General features: G+C 45.4%; 2 protein-coding genes across 5 annotated transcripts in view; one reads left to right on the top strand and one right to left on the bottom strand.

The window, feature by feature from the left end:
• The window catches only part of LOC135531118 (adhesion G protein-coupled receptor E2-like), a 32,681-nt gene extending 17,153 nt beyond the window's left edge, over window positions 1–15,528 (bottom strand). Inside the window, exon 1 of one of the 2 annotated variants that reach the window (XM_064959239.1) lies at window positions 15,204–15,528. In XM_064959239.1, coding sequence (XP_064815311.1) covers window positions 15,204–15,234 — 31 coding nt within the window. In that variant the 5' untranslated portion in view covers window positions 15,235–15,528. Of the gene's footprint in view, window positions 1–4,785; window positions 5,041–15,203 lie in introns of those variants that run through there. The other variant, XM_064959242.1, reaches the window with a different exon arrangement.
• The window catches only part of LOC135531089 (adhesion G protein-coupled receptor E1-like), a 104,661-nt gene that overhangs the window by 62,887 nt on the left and 16,774 nt on the right, over window positions 1–25,000 (top strand). The window lies entirely within an intron of this gene.

The following is a 25,000-nucleotide window of genomic DNA, read 5'->3' as shown; positions in this document are numbered from 1 at the left end:
CCAGCAGTATGATCTCAGAACAGCTCCCCTCCTAAAGGACACCAGCAGTATGATCTCAGAACAGCTCCCCTCCTTTGTGAAGGACACCAGCAGTATGATCTCAGAACAGCTCCCCGCCTTTGTGAAGGACACCAGCAGTATGATCTCAGAACAGCTCCCCTCCTAAAGGACACCAGCAGTATGATCTCAGAACAGCTCCCCTCCTTTGTGAAGGACACCAGCAGTATGATCTCAGAACAGCTCCCCTCCTAAAGGACACCAGCAGTATGATCTCAGAACAGCTCCCCTCCTTTGTGAAGGACACCAGCAGTATGATCTCAGAACAGCTCCCCTCCTAAAGGACACCAGCAGTATGATCTCAGAACAGCTCCCCTCCTTTGTAAAGGACACCAGCAGTATGATCTCAGAACAGCTCCCCTCCTTTGTAAAGGACACCAGCAGTATGATCTCAGAACAGCTCCCCTCCTTTGTGAAGGACACCAGCAGTATGATCTCAGAACAGCTCCCCTCCTTTGTGAAGGACACCAGCAGTATGATCTCAGAACAGCTCCCCTCCTGTGTGAAGGACACCAGCAGTATGATCTCAGAACAGCTCCCCTCCTGTGTGAAGGACACCAGCAGTATGATCTCAGAACAGCTCCCCTCCTTTGTGAAGGACACCAGCAGTATGATCTCAGAACAGCTCCCCTCCTGTGTGAAGGACACCAGCAGTATGATCTCAGAACAGCTCCCCTCCTTTGTGAAGGACACCAGCAGTATGATCTCAGAACAGCTCCCCTCCTTTGTAAAGGACACCAGCAGTATGATCTCAGAACAGCTCCCCTCCTTTGTGAAGGACACCAGCAGTATGATCTCAGAACAGCTCCCCTCCTTTGTGAAGGACACCAGCAGTATGATCTCAGAACAGCTCCCCTCCTTTGTGAAGGACACCAGCAGTATGATCTCAGAACAGCTCCCCTCCTTTGTGAAGGACACCAGCAGTATGATCTCAGAACAGCTCCCCTCCTTTGTGAAGGACACCAGCAGTATGATCTCAGAACAGCTCCCCTCCTTTGTGAAGGACACCAGCAGTATGATCTCAGAACAGCTCCCCTCCTTTGTGAAGGACACCAGCAGTATGATCTCAGAACAGCTCCCCTCCTAAAGGACACCAGCAGTATGATCTCAGAACAGCTCCCCTCCTTTGTAAAGGACACCAGCAGTATGATCTCAGAACAGCTCCCCTCCTAAAGGACACCAGCAGTATGATCTCAGAACAGCTCCCCTCCTTTGTAAAGGACACCAGCAGTATGATCTCAGAACAGCTCCCCTCCTAAAGGACACCAGCAGTATGATCTCAGAACAGCTCCCCTCCTTTGTAAAGGACACCAGCAGTATGATCTCAGAACAGCACCCCTCCTTTGTAAAGGACACCAGCAGTATGATCTCAGAACAGCACCCCTCCTAAAGGACACCAGCAGTATGATCTCAGAACAGCTCCCCTCCTAAAGGACACCAGCAGTATGATCTCAGAACAGCTCCCCTCCTTTGTAAAGGACACCAGCAGTATGATCTCAGAACAGCTCCCCTCCTTTGTAAAGGACACCAGCAGTATGATCTCAGAACAGCTCCCCTCCTGTGTGAAGGACACCAGCAGTATGATCTCAGAACAGCTCCCCTCCTTTGTAAAGGACACCAGCAGTATGATCTCAGAACAGCTCCCCTCCTGTGTGAAGGACACCAGCAGTATGATCTCAGAACAGCTCCCCTCCTTTGTAAAGGACACCAGCAGTATGATCTCAGAACAGCTCCCCTCCTTTGTAAAGGACACCAGCAGTATGATCTCAGAACAGCTCCCCTCCTTTGTAAAGGACACCAGCAGTATGATCTCAGAACAGCTCCCCTCCTAAAGGACACCAGCAGTATGATCTCAGAACAGCTCCCCTCCTTTGTGAAGGACACCAGCAGTATGATCTCAGAACAGCTCCCCTCCTTTGTGAAGGACACCAGCAGTATGATCTCTATCATTGAATCTCTTGATCCTCTCCCTGAGAATATACCTTGTTAGTTACTTTTGATGTTGAGTCGTTATACACTAATATTCCACACGAGGGCGGTATTGAAGCTATGGAACATTTTCTTTTACAACGTGACCCTAATGAACTACCTTCCAGTGCATGCATTGTAACACTGGCTGAAATAGTACTCACGCATAACTATTTCATGTTTCTAAATGATGTCTTTATTCAGACGAAGGGTACTGCTATGGGATCCCCCATGGCTCCTAACTATGGGATCCCCATGGCTCCTAACTATGGGATCCTCCATGGCTCCTAACTATGGGATCCTCCATGGCTCCTAACTATGGGATCCCCATGGCTCCTAACTATGGGATCCTCCATGGCTCCTAACTATGGGTACTGCTATGGGATCCCCCATGGCTCCTAACTATGGGTACTGCTATGGGATCCCCCATGGCTCCTAACTATGGGTACTGCTATGGGATCCCCCAAGGCTCCTAACTATGGGTACTGCTATGGGATCCCCCATGGCTCCTAACTATGGGTACTGCTATGGGATCCCCCATGGCTCCTAACTATGGGTACTGCTATGGGATCCCCCATGGCTCCTAACTATGGGATCCCACATGGCTCCTAACTATGCTAATTTGTATGTGGGTTACATGGAGAAACAGTCTATTTTCAATCCTCTCAAAAATGTTTTCTTGCCTCACATCATTATTTGGAAACGGTATATTGATGGTATTTGTGTTCTATGGAGGGGTGATGCCAAACAGCTCCAGGCGTTCCATGCTTTTCTTAACTCCTGTTCTGAGCATCTGAGATGTACTATGCAATTTGATACACGTCAAATCAGTTTTCTTGATCTTCTGATCTTGTGTGAAGATAATCTCTCTATCTTACTCTCTGCCGCTCATTCTCTCCTTCTCCTCTCTCTCTCTCTCTTGCTCAGTCTCTAGACTAAGAAGTAGACAGAGGAAGTAGCTAAATCTGTACTAGTTTCAGGTCTGAGTTCAAATATTATTTAACATATTTCAGATCCTTCCATTTCTAGCCTGTCTGAAGTGCCATATGGGAAGGGTTTGTACTTTATCCACTATTCTATTGGTCCAGATTAACTATTTGCAATGATATTGAGTAGTATTTGAACCCAGCTCTGACTCATTCAGGGACTCTCCAGATAGCCCACGAGTGTCAATGGCGCCACTGTGTTGCTTCCTGGAAACAGTGATAGTCTGACAGTAATAAATAACAGAACATACCCTGAACATAGTACTACATCCATTACATCCATAACACAACTACCTGAACATATTACTACATCTATAACACAACTACCTGAACATAGAACTACATCCATAACATCCATAACACAACTACCTGAACATAGTACTACATCCATAACACAACTACCTGAACATAGAACTACATCCATAACACAACTACCTGAACATAGTACTACATCCATAACACAACTACCTGAACATAGAACTACATCCATAACACAACTACCTGAACATAGAACTACATCCATAACACAACTACCTGAACATATTACTACATCTATAACACAACTACCTGAACATAGTACTACATCCATAACACAACTACCTGAACATAGAACTACATCCATAACATCCATAACATAACTACCTGAACATAGTACTACATCCATAACACAACTAACTGAACATATTACTACATCTATAACACAACTACCTGAACATAGTACTACATCCATAACACAACTACCTGAACATAGAACTACATCCATAACATCCATAACACAACTACCTGAACATAGAACTACATCTATAACACAACTACCTGAACATAGAACTACATCCATAACATCCATAACATAACTACCTGAACATAGTACTACATCCATAACATAACATAGTAGCTAACATATATTAAGATATTATCTTCACCTGAACACATAAAACAACATAACAAAGCCTAGTATAATATACAACATGCTGACCCCTGAGAACTGCCAATCTGTCTATACACACTAAACATGTCTCTATACACAGTAAAACAGTGTGTATACACACTACACCTATCTTTACACACTAAAACTGTCTATAATGTTGTTTATACATGTCTGAGAGGGTTGTAACATGTTGTTTATACATGTCTGAGAGGGTTGTAACATGTTGTTTATACATGTCTGAGAGGGTTGTAACATGTTGTTTATACATGTCTGAGAGGGTTGTAACATGTTGTTTATACATGTCTGAGAGGGTTGTAACATGTTGTTTAGACATGTCTGAGAGGGTTGTAACATGTTGTTTAGACATGTCTGAGAGGGTTGTAACATGTTGTTTATACATGTCTGAGAGGGTTGTAACATGTTGTTTATACATGTCTGAGAGGGTTGTAACATATTGTTTAGACATGTCTGAGAGGGTTGTAACATGTTGTTTAGACATGTCTGAGAGGGTTGTAACATTCGCTCCACATCTATGGTTGGTATTTTCGGTAGCCATTCAACAATAACTGACAATGAATTATGAAATACCACCTCTCTCTATTTGTTGCTCTCTCTCTCACACACACACACACACACACACACACACACACACACACACACACACACACACACACACACACACACACACACACACACACACACACACACACACACACACACAAACACACACTAAGCATCAAACACACACACACACACACACACACACACACACACACACACACACACACACACACACACCCAAACACAAGATAGTCAAATTCCAAAGATATAGAATGTTAGACTCACCCAGAAGTAGAAGAGTTCTGGACTCCATCTCAGAGACAGACTGGTATTATATCCACACCAGACAACTAGTAGGATCCTCATAAAACTAGTCCCACAAGAAGAATCAGTCTGAGATTAAATCTGTTTTACTGAGTTCAGATTGAAGATAATCCCAGTTTAACAAGGTTTTTATTCCGTATGATAAGTGGTGAGAACATGAACAGGAGAAAAAGGCAGTGGCATTTTCCTTTGGCGAGACAACTCTCTGTGTGAGCCTCGTGGTGGGAAAAACTACTATTTTGTTCTCCGCTCTCCCTTTCTCTTTCTGTTAGAGCCCGCCCCTTTCTGTTAGAGCCCGCCCTTTTCTGTTAGAGCCCGCCCCTTTCTCCCTGATTTACACTCTCCCTTATTTTTCACCCTTATCACTCTTTTGCTCCTTTCTGTTTCACTCTTATTTTTCAATTCAAATGGATTTATTGGCATGGAAAACATATGTTAACATTGCCAAAGCAAGTGCAATAGATAATAATAATAGATAATAAACACAAACAATCAGATATGAACATGAAGCGTTACACTCACAAAAGTTACAAGGTAATAAAGATATTTCAAATGTCATATTATGTCTATATACATTGTGCTGTAACGATGTGCAAATAGTTGAAGTACAAAAGAGAAAATAAATAAACCACTAGATGTTGGAACATTGCTGCTATAACAGCCTCCACTGTTCTGGGAGGCTTTCCACTAGATGTTGGAACATTGCTGCTATAACAGCCTCCACTGTTCTGGGAAGGCTTTCCACTAGACGTTGGAACATTGCTGCTATAACAGCCTCCACTGTTCTGGGAAGGCTTTCCACTAGATGTTGGAACATTGCTGATATAACAGCCTCCACTGTTCTGGGAAGGCTTTCCACTAGATGTTGGAACATTGCTGCTATAACAGCCTCCACTGTTCTGGGAAGGCTTTCCACTAGATGTTGGAACATTGCTGTTATAACAGCCTCCACTGTTCTGGGAAGGCTTTCCACTAGATGTTGGAACATTGCTGCTATTACAGCCTCCACTGTTCTGGGAAGGCTTTCCACTAGATGTTGGAACATTGCTGCTAAAACAGCCTCCACTGTTCTGGGAAGGCTTTCCACTAGATGTTGGAACATTGCTGCTATAACAGCCTCCACTGTTCTGGGAAGGCTTTCCACTAGATGTTGGAACATTGCTGATATAACAGCCTCCACTGTTCTGGGAAGGCTTTCCACTAGATGTTGGAACATTGCTGATATAACAGCCTCCACTGTTCTGGGAAGGCTTTCCACTAGATGTTGGAACATTGCTGCTATAACAGCCTCCACTGTTCTGGGAGGCTTTCCACTAGATGTTGGAACATTGCTGCTATAACAGCCTCCACTGTTCTGGGAAGGCTTTCCACTAGATGTTGGAACATTGCTGCTATAACAGCCTCCACTCTTCTGGTAAGGCTTTCCACTAGATGTTGGAACATTGCTGAGGGGACTTGCTTCCATTCAGCCACTAGAGTATTAGTGAGGTTGGGCACTGATGTTGGGCGATTAGGCCTGTTTCTCAGTCGGCGTTCCAATGCATCCCAAAAGTGTTCGATCTGGTTGAGGTCAGAGCTCTGTGCGGGCCAGTCAAGTTCTTCCACACTGATCGACGAACCATCTCTGTATGGGACCTCACTTTGTGCATGGGGGCATTGTCATGCTGAAACAGGAAAGGGTCTTCCCCAAATTGTTGCCACAAAGTTGGAAGCACAGAATCGTCAAGAATGACATTGTATGCTGTAGCGTTAAGATTTCCGTTCACTGGAACTAAGGGGCCCGACCCATGATAAACAGCCCCAGACCATTATTCCTCCTTCACCAAACTTTACAGTTGGAATTATGCATTGGGGGAGGTTGCGTTCTCCTGGCATCCGCCAAACCCAGATTAGTCTGTTGGACGGCCAAATGGTGATGTGTGATTCAACTCCCAAGAGAACGCATTTCCACTGCTCCAGAGTTCAATGACGGCAAGCTTCACACCACTCCTGCCAATGCTTGGCATTGCACATGGTGATCTTACGCTTGTGTGCAGCTGCTCTGTCATAGAAACTAATTTCATGAAGCTCCTGACGAACAGTTCTTGTGCTGACGTTGCTTCCAGAGGCAGTTTGAAACCTGGTAGTGAGTGTTGCAACCGAGGACAGATGATTTTTACACACTTCAGCACCCAGCAATCCCGTTCTGTGAGCTTGCTTGGCCTACCACTTTGCGACTGAGCCGTTGTTGCTCCTAGATGTTTCCACTTCACAATAACAGCACTTACAGTTGACCGGGACAGCTCTAGCAGGGCAGACATTTTACGCAACCTAAGACTGTCCCACATTGAAAGTCACTGAGCTCTTCAGTAAGGCCATTCTACTACCAATGTTTGTCTATAGAGATTGCACGGCTGTGTGTTCGAGTTCATACACCTGTCAGCAACGGGTGTGGCTGAAATAGCCGAATCCACTCATTTGAAGGGGTGTCCACATACTTTTGCATATATAGTCTATGTTTTTGTTTTCTCTGTGGGGTCTGTTTGTGGTTGTGAACAGAGCCCCAGGAACAGCTTGCTTAGGGGTCTCTTCTCCAGGTTCATCTCTCTGTAGGAAACATCTCTTTTCCTGAATTTGGATCATTAGCAGGTATCGTCCTAATACTGCTCCGCATGCATTATTTGGTGTTTTATGTTGTACACGAATGATGTTTGTGCAGAATTCTGCATTCAGAGTCTGAATATGTTGTTGCTCCAATTTTGTGAATTCATGGTTGTTGAGCCCCAGTTCTTTTCTGTGTGCTCTAGGGCAATGGTGTCAAGATAGAATTTGTATTTGTGAACACTATTATTTTAATCTTACTGAGATTTACTGTCAGGGCCCAGGGCTTACAGGATGCTGCTGTAGGTCCTCCTTGGTTGGTGCTGCTGTAGGTCCTCCTTGGTTGGTGCTGCTGTAGGCCCTCCTTGGTTGGTGCTGCTGTAGGTCCTCCTTGGTTGGTGCTGCTGTAGGTCCTCCTTGGTTGGTGCTGTTGTAGGTCCTCCTTGGTTGGTGCTGCTGTAGGTCCTCCTTGGTTGGTGCTGCTGTAGGTCCTCCTTGGTTGGTGCTGCTGTTGTAGGTCCTCCTTGGTTGGTGCTGCTCCTCCTTGGTTGGTGGGCAATGGTGCCAAGATAGAATTTGTATTTGTGAACACCATTATTTTAGTCTTACTGAGGTTTACTTTAAGGGCCCAGGTCTGACAGAATCTGTGCAGAAGATGGAGGTGCTGCTGTAGGTCCTCCTTGGTTGGGGACAGAAGTACGAGATCATCAGCTAACAGTAGACATTTGACTTCAGATTCAAGTAGGGCAGATGCTGCAGACCTTCCCCTTTGTTTATCGTCTATGCCATTTGCTTTGACAATGTAAACATATGTTTCCCATGCCAATAAAGACCTTTAAATTGAATTGAGAGAGAGAGAGAGAGAGAGAGAGAGAGAGAGAGAGAGAGAGAGAGAGAGACACCCACACATACAAACACCAAAACACAGTAATGCTGAAATTAGTTGTTTTTTCTGATGTGTTGTTGAGTGTGTATAGTTCTAGTTTTGCAGAACCTGGGACGCTGCGTGTGTGTGTGTGTGTGTGTGTGTGTGTGTGTGTGTGTGTGTGTGTGTGTGTGTGTGTGTGTGTGTGTGTGTGTGTGTGTGTGTGTGTGTGTGTGTGTGTGTGTGTGAGATCATGACTATAAGACTGTGGTTAGACAGCAGTCCTCACACACACAGAGGGTCTTTATGAAGTGATATATAGACTACCTCCCTTCAACAATTGACACAGTGTCTGAGTTCATCCCTCTCTTCATCCCTCTTTCTCTCTCTCTCTCTCTCTCTCTCTCTCTCTCTCTCTCCCTCTCTCTCTCTCATTCAAAATGTTTTTCTGTCTGTCTGTCTGTCTGTCTGTCTGTCTGTCTGCCTGTCTTTCTCTTCTTTTTTCCATCTCTCTTGACCTCCTCTCTCTCTCCCTCTCTCTGTCCCTCCCTGAGACGTGGAATTAGATTAAGGCAGCTCTCCGCACCTCTCTGATTCATAGGGGTTTAGTTAAATACGGAAGACACATTTCTGTTGAATGCATTTAGTTGTTCAACTGACTACACATTTAGAAAATTGGTGCTATATTGAACCAAAATGGGTTCTTTGACTGTCCCCATAGGAGAACCCTTTTTTGGTTCAGCTCTCGCTCCCTCTCTCTCCCACCCTCTCTTGCTCTCTCCCCCCCCTCTCTCTCGCTCTCTCCCCCTCCCCGCTCTCTCTCTATCACCCCTCTCTTCACCCCTCCCCGTCTCTATCCCCCTGGTCTTCACCCCTCCCCCCTCTCTCTCTCTATCCCCCTGGTCTTCACCCCTCCCTCCCTCTCTCTCTCTCTCTCTCTCTCTCAATTCAATTCAATTCAATTTCAATTCAAGGGGCTTTATTGGCATGAGAAACATGTGTTAACATTGCCAAAGCAAGTAAGGTAAACAATAAAAATGAACAGTGGACATCACACATACAGAAGTTTAAAAACAATAAAGACATTGAAAATGTCATATTATATATATATACAGTGTTTTTACAAGGTACAAATTTGAAAGGACACAAGATAAAATAAAAAAAGCATAGATATGGGTTGTATTTACAATGGTGTTTGTTCCTCACTGGTTGCCCTTTTCTCGTGGCAACAGGTCACAAATCTTGCTGCTCTGATGGCACACTGTGGAATTTCGCCCAGTAGATATGGGAGTTTTTCAAAATTGGATTTGTTTTCGAATTCTTTGTGGATCTGTGTAATCTGAGGGAAATATGTCTCTCTAATATGGTTATACATTGGGCAGGAGGTTAGGAAGTGCAGCTCAGTTTCCACCTCATTTTGTGGGCAGTGAGCACATAGCCTGTCTTCTCTTGAGAGCCATGTCTGCCTACGGCGGCCTTTCTCAATAGCAAGGCTATGCTCGCTGAGTCTGTACATAGTCAAAGCTTTCCTTAATTTTGGGTCAGTCACAGTGGTCAGGTATTCTGCCGCTGTGTACTCTCTGTGTAGGGCCAAATAGCATTCTAGTTTGCTCTGTTTTTTTGTTAATTCTTTCCAATGTGTCAAGTAATTATCTTTTTGTTTTCTCATGATTTGGTTGGGTCTAATTGTGCTGCTGTCATGGGGCTCTGTAGGGTGTGTTTGTGTTTGTGAACAGAGCCCCAGGACCAGCTTGCTTAGGGGACTCTTCTCCAGGTTCATCTCTCTGTAGGTGATGGCTTTGTTGTGGAAGGTTTGGGAATCGCATCCTTTTAGGTGGTTATAGAATTTAACAGCTCTTTTCTGGATTTTGATAATTAGTGGGTATCGGCCTAATTCTGCTCTGCATGCACTATTTGGTGTTCTACGTTGTACACGGAGGATATTTTTGCAGAATTCTGCGTGCAGAGTCTCAATTTGGTGTTTGTCCCATTTTGTAAAGTCTTGGTTGGTGAGCGGACCCCAGACCTCACAACCATAAAGGGCAATGGGCTCTATGACTGATTCAAGTATTTTTAGCCAAATCCTAATTGGTATGTTGAAATTTATGTTCCTTTTGATGGCATAGAATGCCCTTCTTGCCTTGTCTCTCAGATCGTTCACAGCTTTGTGGAAGTTACCTGTGGCGCTGATGTTTAGGCCAAGGTATGTATAGTTTTTTGTGTGCTCGAGGGCAACAGTGTCGAGATGGAATTTGTATTTGTGGTCCTGGTGACTGGACCTTTTTTGGAACACCATTATTTTGGTCTTACTGTCAGGGCCCAGGTCTGACAGAATCTGTGCATAAGATCTAGGTGCTGCTGTAGGCCCTCCTTGGTTGGTGACAGAAGCACCAGATCATCAGCAAACAGCAGACATTTGACTTCAGATTCTAGTAGGGTGAGGCCGGGTGCTGCAGACTTTTCTAGTGCCCGTGCCAGTTCGTTGATATATATGTTGAAGAGGGTGGGGCTTAAGCTGCATCCCTGTCTAACCCCACGACCCTGTGTGAAGAAATTTGTGTGTTTTTTGCCAATTTTAACCGCACACTTGTTGTTTGTGTACATGGATTTTATGATGTCGTATGTTTTACCCCCAACACCACTTTCCATCAGTTTGTATAGCAGACCCTCATGCCAAATTGAGTCGAAGGCTTTTTTGAAATCAACAAAGCATGAGAAGACTTTGCCTTTGTTTTGGTTTGTTTGGTTGTCAATTAGGGTGTGCAGGGTGAATACATGGTCTGTTGTACGGTAATTTGGTAAAAAGCCAATTTGACATTTGCTCAGTACATTGTTTTCATTGAGGAAGTGCACGAGTCTGCTGTTAATGATAATGCAGAGGATTTTCCCAAGGTTACTGTTGACGCATATTCCACGGTAGTTATTGGGGTCAAATTTGTCTCCATTTTTGTGGATTGGGGTGATCAGTCCTTGGTTCAAAAGATTGGGGAAGATGCCAGAGCTAAGGATGATGTTAAAGAGTTTTAGTATAGCCAATTGGAATTTGTTGTCTGTATATTTGATCATTTCATTGAGGATACCATCAACACCACAGGCCTTTTTGGGTTGGAGGGTTTTTATTTTGTCCTGTAACTCATTCAATGTAATTGGAGAATCCAGTGGGTTCTGGTAGTCTTTAATAGTTGATTCTAAGATCTGTATTTGATCATGTATATGTTTTTGCTCTTTATTCTTTGTTATAGAGCCAAAAAGATTGGAGAAGTGGTTTACCCATACATCTCCATTTTGGATAGATAATTCTTCGTGTTGTTGTTTGTTTAGTGTTTTCCAATTTTCCCAGAAGTGGTTAGAGTCTATTCTTCAATTACATTGAGCTGATTTCTGACATGCTGTTCCTTCTTTTTCCGTAGTGTATTTCTGTATTGTTTTAGTGATTCACCATAGTGAAGGCGTAGACTCAGGTTTTCCGGGTCTCTATGTTTTTGGTTGGACAGGTTTCTCAATTTCTTTCTTAGATTTTTGCATTCTTCATCAAACCATTTGTCATTTTTGTTAATTTTCTTCGGTTTTCTATTTGAGATTTTTAGATTTGATAGGGAAGCTGAGAGGTCAAATATACTGTTAAGATTTTCTACTGCCAAGTTTACACCTTCACTATTACAGTGGAACGTTTTACCCAGGAAATTGTCTAAAAGGGATTGAATTTGTTGTTGCCTAATTGTTTTTTGGTAGGTTTCCAAACTGCATTCCTTCCATCTATAGCATTTCTCAATGTTACTCAGTTCCTTTGGCTTTGATGCCTCATGATTGAGTATTGCTCTGTTTAGGTAGACTGTGATTTTCTGTGGTCTGATAGGGGTGTCAGTGGGCTGACTGTGAACGCTCTGAGAGACTCTGGGTTGAGGTCAGTGATAAAGTAGTCTACAGTACTACTGCCAAGAGATGAGCTATAGGTGTACCTACCATAGGAGTCCCCTCGAAGCCTACCCTCTCTCTCTCTCTCTCTCTCTCTCTCTCTCTCTCTCTCTCTCTCTCTCTCTCCCTCCCTCCCTGGTCTTCACCCCTCCCCCCTCTCTCTCTCTGTCACTCTCTCTATCATCAGTCTAGTCTAAGAGGTAGAGAGCAGAGGAGAGAAATCTGTACTCATATCAGACCTAGGTTCAAATACTATTTAAAACATTTCAGATCCTTTCATTTCTAGCCTGTCTGAAGTGCCGTAGGGGCAGGGTCTGTACTGTAGACACTATCCTATTGGTTCAATAACGCCAGGCAAACTCAATAAAGCCCAGATAAAAGTATTTTAAATTACATCTAGTAGTATTGAAGCCAGATCTGATCTGTCATGGAGGGACCCTGAAGATAGCCAACTAGGGTCAGTCCTGTTACTGTGTTGCTTCCTGGAAACTATTCTGACAGTAATAAATAACAGAAAATACCCTGAACATAGTACTACATCTATAACATCTATAACACAACTACCTGAACATAGAACTACATCCATAACATCTATAACATAACTACCTGAACATAGTACTACATCCATAACATAATTACCTGAACATAGAACTACATCTATAACATCCATAACATAACTACCTGAACATAGTACTACATCCATAACATAACTACCTGAACATAGTACCACATCCATAACATAACTACCTGAACATAGAACTACATCCATAACATCCATAACACAACTACCTGAACATAGAACTACATCTATAACATCCATAACATAACTACCTGAACATAGCACTACATCCATAACATCTATAACACAACTACCTGAACATAGTACTACATCCATAACATCTATAACACAACTACCTGAACATAGTACTACATCCATAACATAACTACCTGAACATAGTACTACATCCATAACATAACTACCTGAACATAGAACTACATCCATAACATAACTACCTGAACATAGTACTACATCCATAACATCTATAACACAACTACCTGAACATAGTACTACATCCATAACATCCATAACATAACTACCTGAACATAGTACTACATCCATAACATAACTACCTGAACATAGAACTACATCCATAACATCCATAACATAACTACCTGAACATAGTACTACACCTATAACATCTATAACATAACTACCTGAACATAGTACTACATCCATAACATAACTATCTGAACATACTACTACATCCGCAACATCCATAACATAACTACCTGAACATAGTACTACATCCATAACACAACTACCTGAACATAGTACTACATCCATAACACAACTACCTGAACATAGTACTACATCTATAACATCTATAACACAACTACCTGAACATAGTACTACATCCATAACATCCATAACATAACTACCTGAACATAGTACTACATCCATAACATAACTACCTGAACATAGAACTACATCCATAACATCCATAACATTACTACCTGAACATAGTACTACATCCATAACATAACTACCTGAACATAGTACTACACCTATAACATCTATAACATAACTACCTGAACATAGTACTACATCCATAACATAACTATCTGAACATACTACTACATCCGCAACATCTATAACATAACTACCTGAACATAGTACTACATCCATAACACAACTACCTGAACATAGTACTACATCCATAACATAACTACCTGAACATAGAACTACATCCATAACATCCATAACACAACTACCTGAACATAGTACTACATCCATAACACAACTACCTGAACATAGTACTACATCTATAACATAACTACCTGAACATAGTACTACATCTATAACATAACTACCTGAACATAGTACTACATCCATAACATCCATAACACAACTACCTGAACATAGAACTACATCCATAACATCCATAACATAACTACCTGAACATAGTACTACATCCATAACATAACTACCTGAACATAGTACTACATCCATAACATAACTACCTGAACGTGCCTTACATACAGTATAGTGACACATACAATAACATATACTAACTTATTGCATAACATAACATAGTAGCTAACGTATATTAAGATGTTATCTTATCATAACATATAACATAAAACTACATACCAAAGCCTAGTATAACATAACACAAGCTGACGTCTGACTACTGCCGAACTGTCTATACACAATAAAACTGTCTATACACACTAAACCTGTCTATACACACTAAACCTGTCTATAAACACTAAAACTGTCTATACACACTAAAACTGTCTATACACACTAAAACTGTCTATACACACTAAAACTGTCTATACACACTAAAACTGTCTATACACACTAAAACTGTCTATAAACACTAAAACTGTCTATACACACTAAAACTGTCTATACACACTAAAACTGTCTATACACACTAAAACTGTCAACACACACTAAACCTGTCTATACACACTAAAACTGTCTATACACACTAAACCTGTCTATACACACTAAAACTGTCTATACACACTAAACCTGTCTATACACACTAAAACTGTCTATACACACTAAAACTGTCTATACACAATAAAACTGTCTATACACAATAAACCTGTCTATACACACTAAAACTGTCTATACACACTAAAACTGTCTATAAACACTAAAACTGTCTATACACACTAAAACTGTCCATACACACTAAACTGTCTGTACAAACTAAAACTGTCTATAAACACTAAAACTGTCTAGAAACTGTCTTGTATACAGTCTGGTAGTTTATACATGTATTAGATAGGGTTGGAACATTCACACTGTATCCATGGTTGGTACATGGTTGGCACATGGTTGGAATATTCTGTAGCCATTCAACAATAAATGACAAAGTCACTTTCTCACACGGACACACGCACACACTCACACACACCCCACACACACCCAAACACACACACACACACACACACACACAAACACAGATAGTCAAGTTCCAAAGATATAGAACGTTATACTCACCCAGAACCAGTAGAAGGGTTCTGGACCCCATCTCAGAGACAGACTGGTATTATATCCACACCAGACAACTAGTAGGATCCAAATAGAACGAGTCCCACAAGAAGAATCAGTCTGAGGTTAAATCTGTTTTACAGTTGAGTTCAGATTGAAGAAAATCCCAGTTTCACAAGGTTTTTATTCCGTATGATCCAGTGTGAGAAAATTGACAGAAGAAAACAAAAAACAATCTTCCCTCTCTTTTCGTGAGACACGTCTCTGTGTGAGCCCTGGGCTTAGAAAAACAACTGTTTTGCTCTCCTCTGTCCGCTCCCTCTTTCTCTTTCTCAAGTTCAGTCTCAGCCTGTTAATGCCCGCCCCTTTGGTTCTCTTTCACTTCTCTCTCTCTCTCTGTAGGGGGTTGAGTTCTCTGAATAGCTTCTGAAACCAAGCCCAGTGGAACATGGAGCTGTGATTGAGATATAAGAGAGAGGGGGGGGAGAGAGGGGGAGAGAGAGGGGGGGAGAGAGGGGGAGAAAGAGAGAGAGAGAGAATGAGAGAGAGAGAGAGAGAGAGGGGGGAGAGAGAGAGGGGGAGAAAGAGAGAGAGAGAGAATGAGAGAGAGAGAGAGAGAGAGAGAGAGAGAGAGAGAGGGGGGGAGAGAGGGGGAGAAAGAGAGAGAGAGAACGAGAGATAGAGAGAGAGAGGGGGAGAGCGGGGGCAGTGGGGGGGCAGTGGGGGGAGAGAGAGAGAGAGAGAGAGAGAGAGAGGGGGAGAAAGAGTGAGAGATGGAGAGAGAGGGGAGAAAGTGAGAGAGATGGAGAGAGAGGGGGGAGGGAGAGATAGAGAGAGAGCTGAGTAATGGTTCATCTAAACAGCTGCTGTTCTGGAGTCTTTGCCAGTAAGTAATCCAATCTAAGTCCCTCCCTCCCTCAGAATTTTCACTTCTATACTTGATACCAAAAAGATACCAGGGCAAAACAAATAAGGCATTTTAGCCAAAGTCACAAAACGGCACTTGATCCAGACAGACCAGCTCACCTAGTGCTCTGTTCATTTGTTGGGCATCATTACATTAGAATCATTTTTTACATCGACATTTTTCAAAGTATTTTTAAACAGTTATACAATCGATTTGACTTTGTTTTTACCAATACAACTACATAACAACATAATAGTAATCATTTATTTGAACATTACATTTCTATTGAAGAACTGTGTAAATCATGTCGAAGCCAAGGCCTGTTCACTGTACAGGTGAAAACATATTATTCAATAAGAGTGTGTGTGACTTTGAGTCATTGAGCTTGTTTTGACAGATTTTCATGAAAAACAACCTGTTTCTATGTGGCACTTTTTTCTCTGTAATGATCAACAACATCATTCACGAGGCAAGAGAGGCGAGGCCTGTCTGAGTATGATCTGAAGAGAGACGAGGCCTGTCTGAGTATGATCTGAAGAGAGGCGAGGCCTGTCTGAGTATGATCTGAAGAGAGGCGAGGCCTGTCTGAGTATGATCTGAAGAGAGGCGAGGCCTGTCTGAGTATGACCTGAGGAGAGGCCTGTCTGAGTATGATCTGAAGAGAGGCGAGGCCTGTCTGAGTAGGATCTGAAGAGAGAGGAGGCCTGTCTGAGTATGATCTGAAGAGAGAGGAGGCCTGTCTGTGTATGATCTGAAGAGAGACGAGGCCTGTCTGAGTATGATCTGAAGAGAGGCGAGGCCTGTCTGAGTATGATCTGAAGAGAGGCGAGGCCTGTCTGAGTATGATCTGAAGAGAGGCCTGTCTGAGTATGATCTGAAGAGAGACGAGGCCTGTCTGAGTATGATCTGAAGAGAGGCGAGGCCTGTCTGAGTATGATCTGAAGAGAGGCGAGGCCTGTCTGAGTATGATCTGAAGAGAGGCCTGTCTGAGTATGATCTGAAGAGAGGCGAGGCCTGTCTGAGTATGATCTGAAGAGAGGCCTGTCTGAGTATGATCTGAAGAGAGGCCTGTCTGAGTATGATCTGAAGAGAGGCCTGTCTGAGTATGATCTGAAGAGAGGCCTGTCTGAGTATGATCTGAAGAGAGGCGAGGCCTGTCTGAGTATGATCTGAAGAGAGGCGAGGTCTGTCTGAGTATGATCTGAAGAGAGCGAGGCCTGTCTGAGTATGATCTGAAGAGAGACGAGGCCTGTCTGAGTATGATCTGAAGAGAGACGAGGCCTGTCTGAGTATGATCTGAGGAGAGGCCTGTCTGAGTATGATCTGAAGAGAGGCGAGGCCTGTCTGAGTATGATCTGAAGAGAGGCGAGGCCTGTCTGAGTATGATCTGAGGAGAGGCGAGGCCTGTCTGAGTATGATCTGAAGAGAGGCGAGGCCTGTCTGAGTATGATCTGAAGAGGCCTGTCTGAGTATGATCTGAAGACGAGGCCTGTCTGAGTATGATCTGAAGAGAGGCGAGGCCTGTCTGAGTATGATCTGAGGAGAGGCCTGTCTGAGTATGATCTGAAGAGAGACGAGGCCTGTCTGAGTATGATCTGAAGAGAGACGAGGCCTGTCTGAGTATGATCTGAAGAGAGACGAGGCCTGTCTGAGTATGTTCTGAAGAGAGACGAGGCCTGTCTGAGTATGATCTGAGGAGAGACGAGGCCTGTCTGAGTATGATCTGAAGAGAGACGAGGCCTGTCTGAGTATGATCTGAGGAGAGACGAGGCCTGTCTGAGTATGATCTGAGGAGAGGCCTGTCTGAGTATGATCTGAGGCGAGGCCTGTCTGAGTATGATCTGAAGAGAGGCGAGGCCTGTCTGAGTATGATCTGAAGAGAGGCGAGGCCTGTCTGAGTATGATCTGAAGAGGCGAGGCCTGTCTGAGTAGGATCTGAAGAGAGGCGAGGCCTGTCTGAGTATGATCTGAGGAGAGGCCTGTCTGAGTATGATCTGAAGAGAGGCGAGGCCTGTCTGAGTATGATCTGAAGAGAGGCGAGGCCTGTCTGAGTATGATCTGAGGAGAGGCGAGGCCTGTCTGAGTATGATCTGAAGAGAGGCGAGGCCTGTCTGAGTATGATCTGAAGAGAGGCCTGTCTGAGTATGATCTGAAGAGAGACGAGGCCTGTCTGAGTATGATCTGAAGAGAGGCGAGGCCTGTCTGAGTATGATCTGAGGAGAGGCCTGTCTGAGTATGATCTGAAGAGAGTCGAGGCCTGTCTGAGTATGATCTGAAGAGAGACGAGGCCTGTCTGAGTATGATCTGAAGAGAGACGAGGCCTGTCTGAGTATGATCTGAAGAGAGACGAGGCCTGTCTGAGTATATGATCTGAGTATGATCTGAGAGAGCGAGGCCTGTCTGAGTATGATCTGAGGAGAGACGAGGCCTGTCTGAGTATGATCTGAAGAGAGACGAGGCCTGTCTGAGTATGATCTGAGGAGAGGCCTGTCTGAGTATGATCTGAGGCGAGGCCTGTCTGAGTATGATCTGAAGAGAGGCGAGGCCTGTCTGAGTATGATCTGAAGAGAGACGAGGCCTGTCTGAGTATGATCTGAAGAGAGGCGAGGCCTGTCTGAGTAGGATCTGAAGAGAGGCGAGGCCTGTCTGAGTATGATCTGAAGAGAGGCCTGTCTGAGTAGGATCTGAAAGAGGCGAGGCCTGTCTGAGTATGATCTGAGGAGAGGCCTGTCTGAGTATGATCTGAAGAGAGGCGAGGCCTGTCTGAGTATGATCTGAGGAGAGGCCTGTCTGAGTATGATCTGAAGAGAGGCGAGGCCTGTCTGAGTATGATCTGAAGAGAGGAGAGGCCTGTCTGAGTATGATCTGAGGAGAGGCCTGTCTGAGTAGGATCTGAAGAGAGGCGAGGCCTGTCTGAGTATGATCTGAGGAGAGGCCTGTCTGAGTATGATCTGAAGAGAGGCGAGGCCTGTCTGAGTATGATCTGAGGAGAGGCGAGGCCTGTCTGAGTATGATCTGAGGAGAGGCCTGTCTGAGTATGATCTGAAGAGAGGCGAGGCCTGTCTGAGTAGGATCTGAAGAGAGGCGAGGCCTGTCTGAGTATGATCTGAGGAGAGGCCTGTCTGAGTATGATCTGAAGAGAGGCGAGGCCTGTCTGAGTAGGATCTGAAGAGAGACGAGGCCTGTCTGAGTAGGATCTGAAGAGAGACGAGGCCTGTCTGAGTATGATCTGAAGAGAGGAGAGGCCTGTCTGAGTATGATCTGAAGAGAGGCGAGGCCTGTCTGAGTATGATCTGAAGAGAGAGGAGGCCTGTCTGAGTATGATCTGAAGAGAGAGGAGGCCTGTCTGTGTATGATCTGAAGAGAGACGAGGCCTGTCTGCGTATGATCTGAAGAGAGGCGAGGCCTGTCTGAGTATGATCTGAAGAGAGGCGAGGCCTGTCTGAGTATGATCTGAAGAGAGGCGAGGCCTGTCTGAGTATGATCTGAAGAGAGGCGAGGCCTGTCTGAGTATGATCTGAAGAGAGGCGAGGCCTGTCTGAGTATGACCTGAGGAGAGGCCTGTCTGAGTATGATCTGAAGAGAGGCGAGGCCTGTCTGAGTATGATCTGAAGAGAGGCCTGTCTGAGTATGATCTGAAGAGAGACGAGGCCTGTCTGAGTATGATCTGAAGAGAGGCGAGGCCTGTCTGAGTATGATCTGAAGAGAGGCCTGTCTGAGTATGATCTGAAGGGAGACGAGGCCTGTCTGAGTATGATCTGAAGAGAGGCCTGTCTGAGTATGATCTGAAGAGAGGCGAGGCCTGTCTGAGTATGATCTGAAGAGAGGCGAGGCCTGTCTGAGTATGATCTGAAGAGAGGCCTGTCTGAGTATGATCTGAAGAGAGGCGAGGCCTGTCTGAGTATGATCTGAAGAGAGGCCTGTCTGAGTATGATCTGAAGAGAGGCCTGTCTGAGTATGATCTGAAGAGAGGCCTGTCTGAGTATGATCTGAAGAGAGGCGAGGCCTGTCTGAGTATGATCTGACGAGGTCTGTCTGAGTATGATCGAGGCGAGGCCTGTCTGAGTATGATCTGAAGAGGCGAGGCCTGTCTGAGTATGATCTGAAGAGAGACGAGGCCTGTCTGAGTATGATCTGAGAGAGAGAGGCGAGGCCTGTCTGAGTATGATCTGAGGAGAGGCCTGTCTGAGTATGATCTGAAGAGAGGCGAGGCCTGTCTGAGTATGATCTGAAGAGGCGAGGCCTGTCTGAGTATGATCTGAGGAGAGGCGAGGCCTGTCTGAGTATGATCTGAAGAGATGCGAGGCCTGTCTGAGTAGGATCTGAAGAGAGACGAGGCCTGTCTGAGTATGATCTGAAGAGAGGCGAGGCCTGTCTGAGTATGATCTGAAGAGAGCGAGGCCTGTCTGAGTATGATCTGGAGAGAGGCCTGTCTGAGTATGATCTGAAGAGAGACGAGGCCTGTCTGAGTATGATCTGAAGAGAGACGAGGCCTGTCTGAGTATGATCTGAGGAGAGACGAGGCCTGTCTGAGTATGATCTGAAGAGAGACGAGGCCTGTCTGAGTATGATCTGAAGAGAGACGAGGCCTGTCTGAGTATGATCTGATGGAAGGCCTGTCTGAGTATGATCTGAAGAGAGACGAGGCCTGTCTGAGTATGATCTGAGAGGCCTGTCTGAGTATGAGAGAGGCGAGGCCTGTCTGAGTATGATCTGAAGAGAGGCCTGTCTGAGTATGATCTGAGGCCTGTCTGAGTATGATCTGAAGAGAGGCCTGTCTGAGTATGATCTGAAGAGAGCGAGGCCTGTCTGAGTATGATCTGAAGAGAGGCCTGTCTGAGTATGATCTGAAGAGAGGCCTGTCTGAGTATGATCTGAAGAGAGGCGAGGCCTGTCTGAGTATGATCTGAAGAGAGGCCTGTCTGAGTATGATCTGAAGAGAGGCCTGTCTGAGTATGATCTGAAGAGAGAGGCCTGTCTGAGTATGATCTGAGAGGCGAGGCCTGTCTGAGTATGATCTGAAAGAGGCGAGGCCTGTCTGAGTATGATCGAGGCCTGTCTGAGTATGATCTGAAGAGAGACGAGGCCTGTCTGAGTATGATCTGAAGAGAGACGAGGCCTGTCTGAGTATGATCTGAGGAGAGGCCTGTCTGAGTATGATCTGAAGAGAGGCGAGGCCTGTCTGAGTATGATCTGAAGAGAGGCGAGGCCTGTCTGAGTATGATCTGAGGAGAGGCGAGGCCTGTCTGAGTATGATCTGAAGAGATGCGAGGCCTGTCTGAGTAGGATCTGAAGAGAGACGAGGCCTGTCTGAGTATGATCTGAAGAGAGGCGAGGCCTGTCTGAGTATGATCTGAAGAGAGGCGAGGCCTGTCTGAGTATGATCTGAAGAGAGGCCTGTCTGAGTATGATCTGAAGAGAGACGAGGCCTGTCTGAGTATGATCTGAAAGAGGCGAGGCCTGTCTGAGTATGATCTGAGGAGAGGCCTGTCTGAGTATGATCTGAAGAGAGACGAGGCCTGTCTGAGTATGATCTGAAGAGAGACGAGGCCTGTCTGAGTATGATCTGAAGAGAGACGAGGCCTGTCTGAGTATGATCTGAAGAGAGACGAGGCCTGTCTGAGTATGATCTGAAGAGAGACGAGGCCTGTCTGAGTATGATCTGAAGAGAGACGAGGCCTGTCTGAGTATGATCTGAGGAGAGACGAGGCCTGTCTGAGTATGATCTGAAGAGAGACGAGGCCTGTCTGAGTATGATCTGAGGAGAGGCCTGTCTGAGTATGATCTGAGGAGAGGCCTGTCTGAGTATGATCTGAGGAGAGGCGAGGCCTGTCTGAGTATGATCTGAGGAGAGGCGAGGCCTGTCTGAGTATGATCTGAAGAGAGGCGAGGCCTGTCTGAGTAGGATCTGAAGAGAGGAGAGGCCTGTCTGAGTATGATCTGAAGAGAGGCGAGGCCTGTCTGAGTATGATCTGAAGAGAGGCCTGTCTGAGTAGGATCTGAAGAGAGGCGAGGCCTGTCTGAGTATGATCTGAGGAGAGGCCTGTCTGAGTATGATCTGAAGAGAGGCGAGGCCTGTCTGAGTATGATCTGAGGAGAGGCCTGTCTGAGTATGATCTGAAGAGAGGCGAGGCCTGTCTGAGTATGATCTGAAGAGAGGAGAGGCCTGTCTGAGTATGATCTGAGGAGAGGCCTGTCTGAGTAGGATCTGAAGAGAGGCGAGGCCTGTCTGAGTATGATCTGAGGAGAGGCCTGTCTGAGTATGATCTGAAGAGAGGCGAGGCCTGTCTGAGTATGATCTGAGGAGAGGCCTGTCTGAGTAGGATCTGAAGAGAGACGAGGCCTGTCTGAGTATGATCTGAAGAGAGGAGAGGCCTGTCTGAGTATGATCTGAAGAGAGACGAGGCCTGTCTGAGTATGATCTGAAGAGAGGCGAGGCCTGTGAGTATGATCTGAGGAGAGGCCTGTCTGAGTATGATCTGAAGAGAGGCGAGGCCTGTCTGAGTATGATCTGAAGAGAGGCCTGTCTGAGTATGATCTGAAGAGAGGCGAGGCCTGTCTGAGTATGATCTGAAGAGAGACAGATTAGTTGTGAATGAAGTGTCTGGTGAAAATGGTTTATGGTTTCACAAACACAAGTACAGGGGGTCACCCCCCACGAGACTCTTCACTTGGTCCAGAGGATTCTCCATTCCACGCTGTTCTCTCTCAAAACAATGATGTGATGTGATTGTCAACGTAGCTACAACGAGCTGTGGCACAAAGCAGACTCATAAACGTTTTCAGTCAGATATTCACGCTTGCCATGCAGAGTTGACATAACTAGCCGTTACATTTTGAATTGAATAGCGTTGCTTGTGAACAGAGCTGTAAAGATTTGACACTTGGAGAGTTTACACATTAAGGGTGATGCGATGCACTGGCTTCGTCTCTGCCGAGCTCTCATTGGCTATAGCTGATCACCACTCTCATTGGCTATAGCTGATCACCACTCTCATTGGCTATAGCTGATCACTGCTCTCATTGGCTATAGCTGATCACCACTCTCATTGGCTATAGCTGATCACCGCTCTCAAAACCTGTCGCTGCACATCTCACACTAAAAGAACACTACAGATTTAATGCTGATGAAATCCGATATGTTTGAAAATATCGGCACGTCTGGGAAGGCTCAACGATGGGATCAGGAGACCTCAGATTGCGTCTGTGACCCGTTCACACAAGTAAGCAACGACATGGGGATTTTATATCCGATCTCTAAAAAACGGAATCGGGGCCAAAACCGTATAATACATAGTATAGTACACGGCCAGCTGAAGGAACAGACACCGTGTGACGACAGATCTCTGTGATTTTCTCACACACACACACACACACACACACACACACACACACACACACACACACACACCCAGGCACGCACACACACACGGACGCACCCATACACTGGAACACACACACACACTCACACAAAGAGACAACAGATGTCTTCAGCTGGCTCAAGGACGCATTCTGATGACATCACATCCTCGAGAGGTCTACACTTCATCACACCGCCCCCCTTTCGGAAAAGCTGACCACGACTCCATTTTGCTGATACCTGCCTACAGACAAAAAATGTAATAACAACATTGACGAATACGCTGATTCGGTGTGCGAGTTCATTAGAACGTGCGTTGAAGATGTCGTTCCCATAGCAACGATTAAAACATTCCCTAACCAGAAACCGTGGATTGATGGCAGCATTCGCGTGAAACTGAAAGCGCGAACCACTGCTTTCAATCAGGGCAAGGTGTCTGGTAACATGACTGAATACAAACAGTGCAGCTATTCCCTCCGTAAGGCTATCAAACAAGCTAAGCGTCAGTACAGAGACAAAGTAGAATCTCAATTCAACGGCTCAGACACAAGAGGCATGTGGCAGTGTCTACAGTCAATCACAGACTACAGGAAGAAATCCAGCCCAGTCACGGACCAGGATGTCTTGCTCCCAGGCAGACTAAATAACTTTTTTGCCCGCTTTGAGGACAATACAGTGCCACTGACACGGCCTGCAACGGAAACATGCGGTCTCTCCTTCACTGCAGCCGAGGTGAGTAAAACATTTAAACGTGTTAACCCTCGCAAGGCTGCAGGCACAGACGGCATCCCCAGCCGCGCTCTCAGAGCATGCGCAGACCAGCTGGCTGGTGTGTTTACGGACATATTCAATCAATCCCTATACCAGTCTGCTGTTCCCACATGCTTCAAGCGGGCCACCATTGTTCCTGTTCCCAAGAAAGCTAAGGTAACTGAGCTAAACGACTACCGCCCCGTAGCACTCACTTCCGTCATCATGAAGTGCTTTGAGAGACTAGTCAAGGACCATATCACCTCCACCCTACCTGACACCCTAGACCCACTCCAATTTGCTTACCACCCAAATAGGTCCACAGACGATGCAATCTCAACCACACTGCACACTGCCTTAACCCATCTGGACAAGAGGAATACCTATGTGAGAATGCTGTTCATCGACTACAGCTCGGCATTCAACACCATAGTACCCTCCAAGCTCGTCATCAAGCTCGAGACCCTGGGTCTCGACCCCGCCCTGCGCAACTGGGTACTGGACTTCCTGACGGGCCGCCCCCAGGTGGTGAGGGTAGGTAACAACATCTCCTCCCCGCTGATCCTCAACACTGGGGCCCCACAAGGGTGCGTTCTGAGCCCTCTCCTGTACTCCCTGTTCACCCATGACTTCATGGCCATGCACGCCTCCAAATCAATCCTCTAGTTTGCAGATGACACTACAGTGGTAGGCTTGAATACCAACAACGACGAGACGGCCTACAGGGAGGAGGTGAGGGCCTTCGAAGTGTGATGTCAGGGAAATAACCTCACACTCAAAGTCAACAAA

Source organism: Oncorhynchus masou, chromosome 5 (assembly GCF_036934945.1).
Source record: "Oncorhynchus masou masou isolate Uvic2021 chromosome 5, UVic_Omas_1.1, whole genome shotgun sequence".
Taxonomy (NCBI): domain Eukaryota; kingdom Metazoa; phylum Chordata; class Actinopteri; order Salmoniformes; family Salmonidae; genus Oncorhynchus; species Oncorhynchus masou.
Note: the sequence above shows the minus strand (reverse complement) of the source record. Positions and strands in the feature narration are given on the sequence as shown.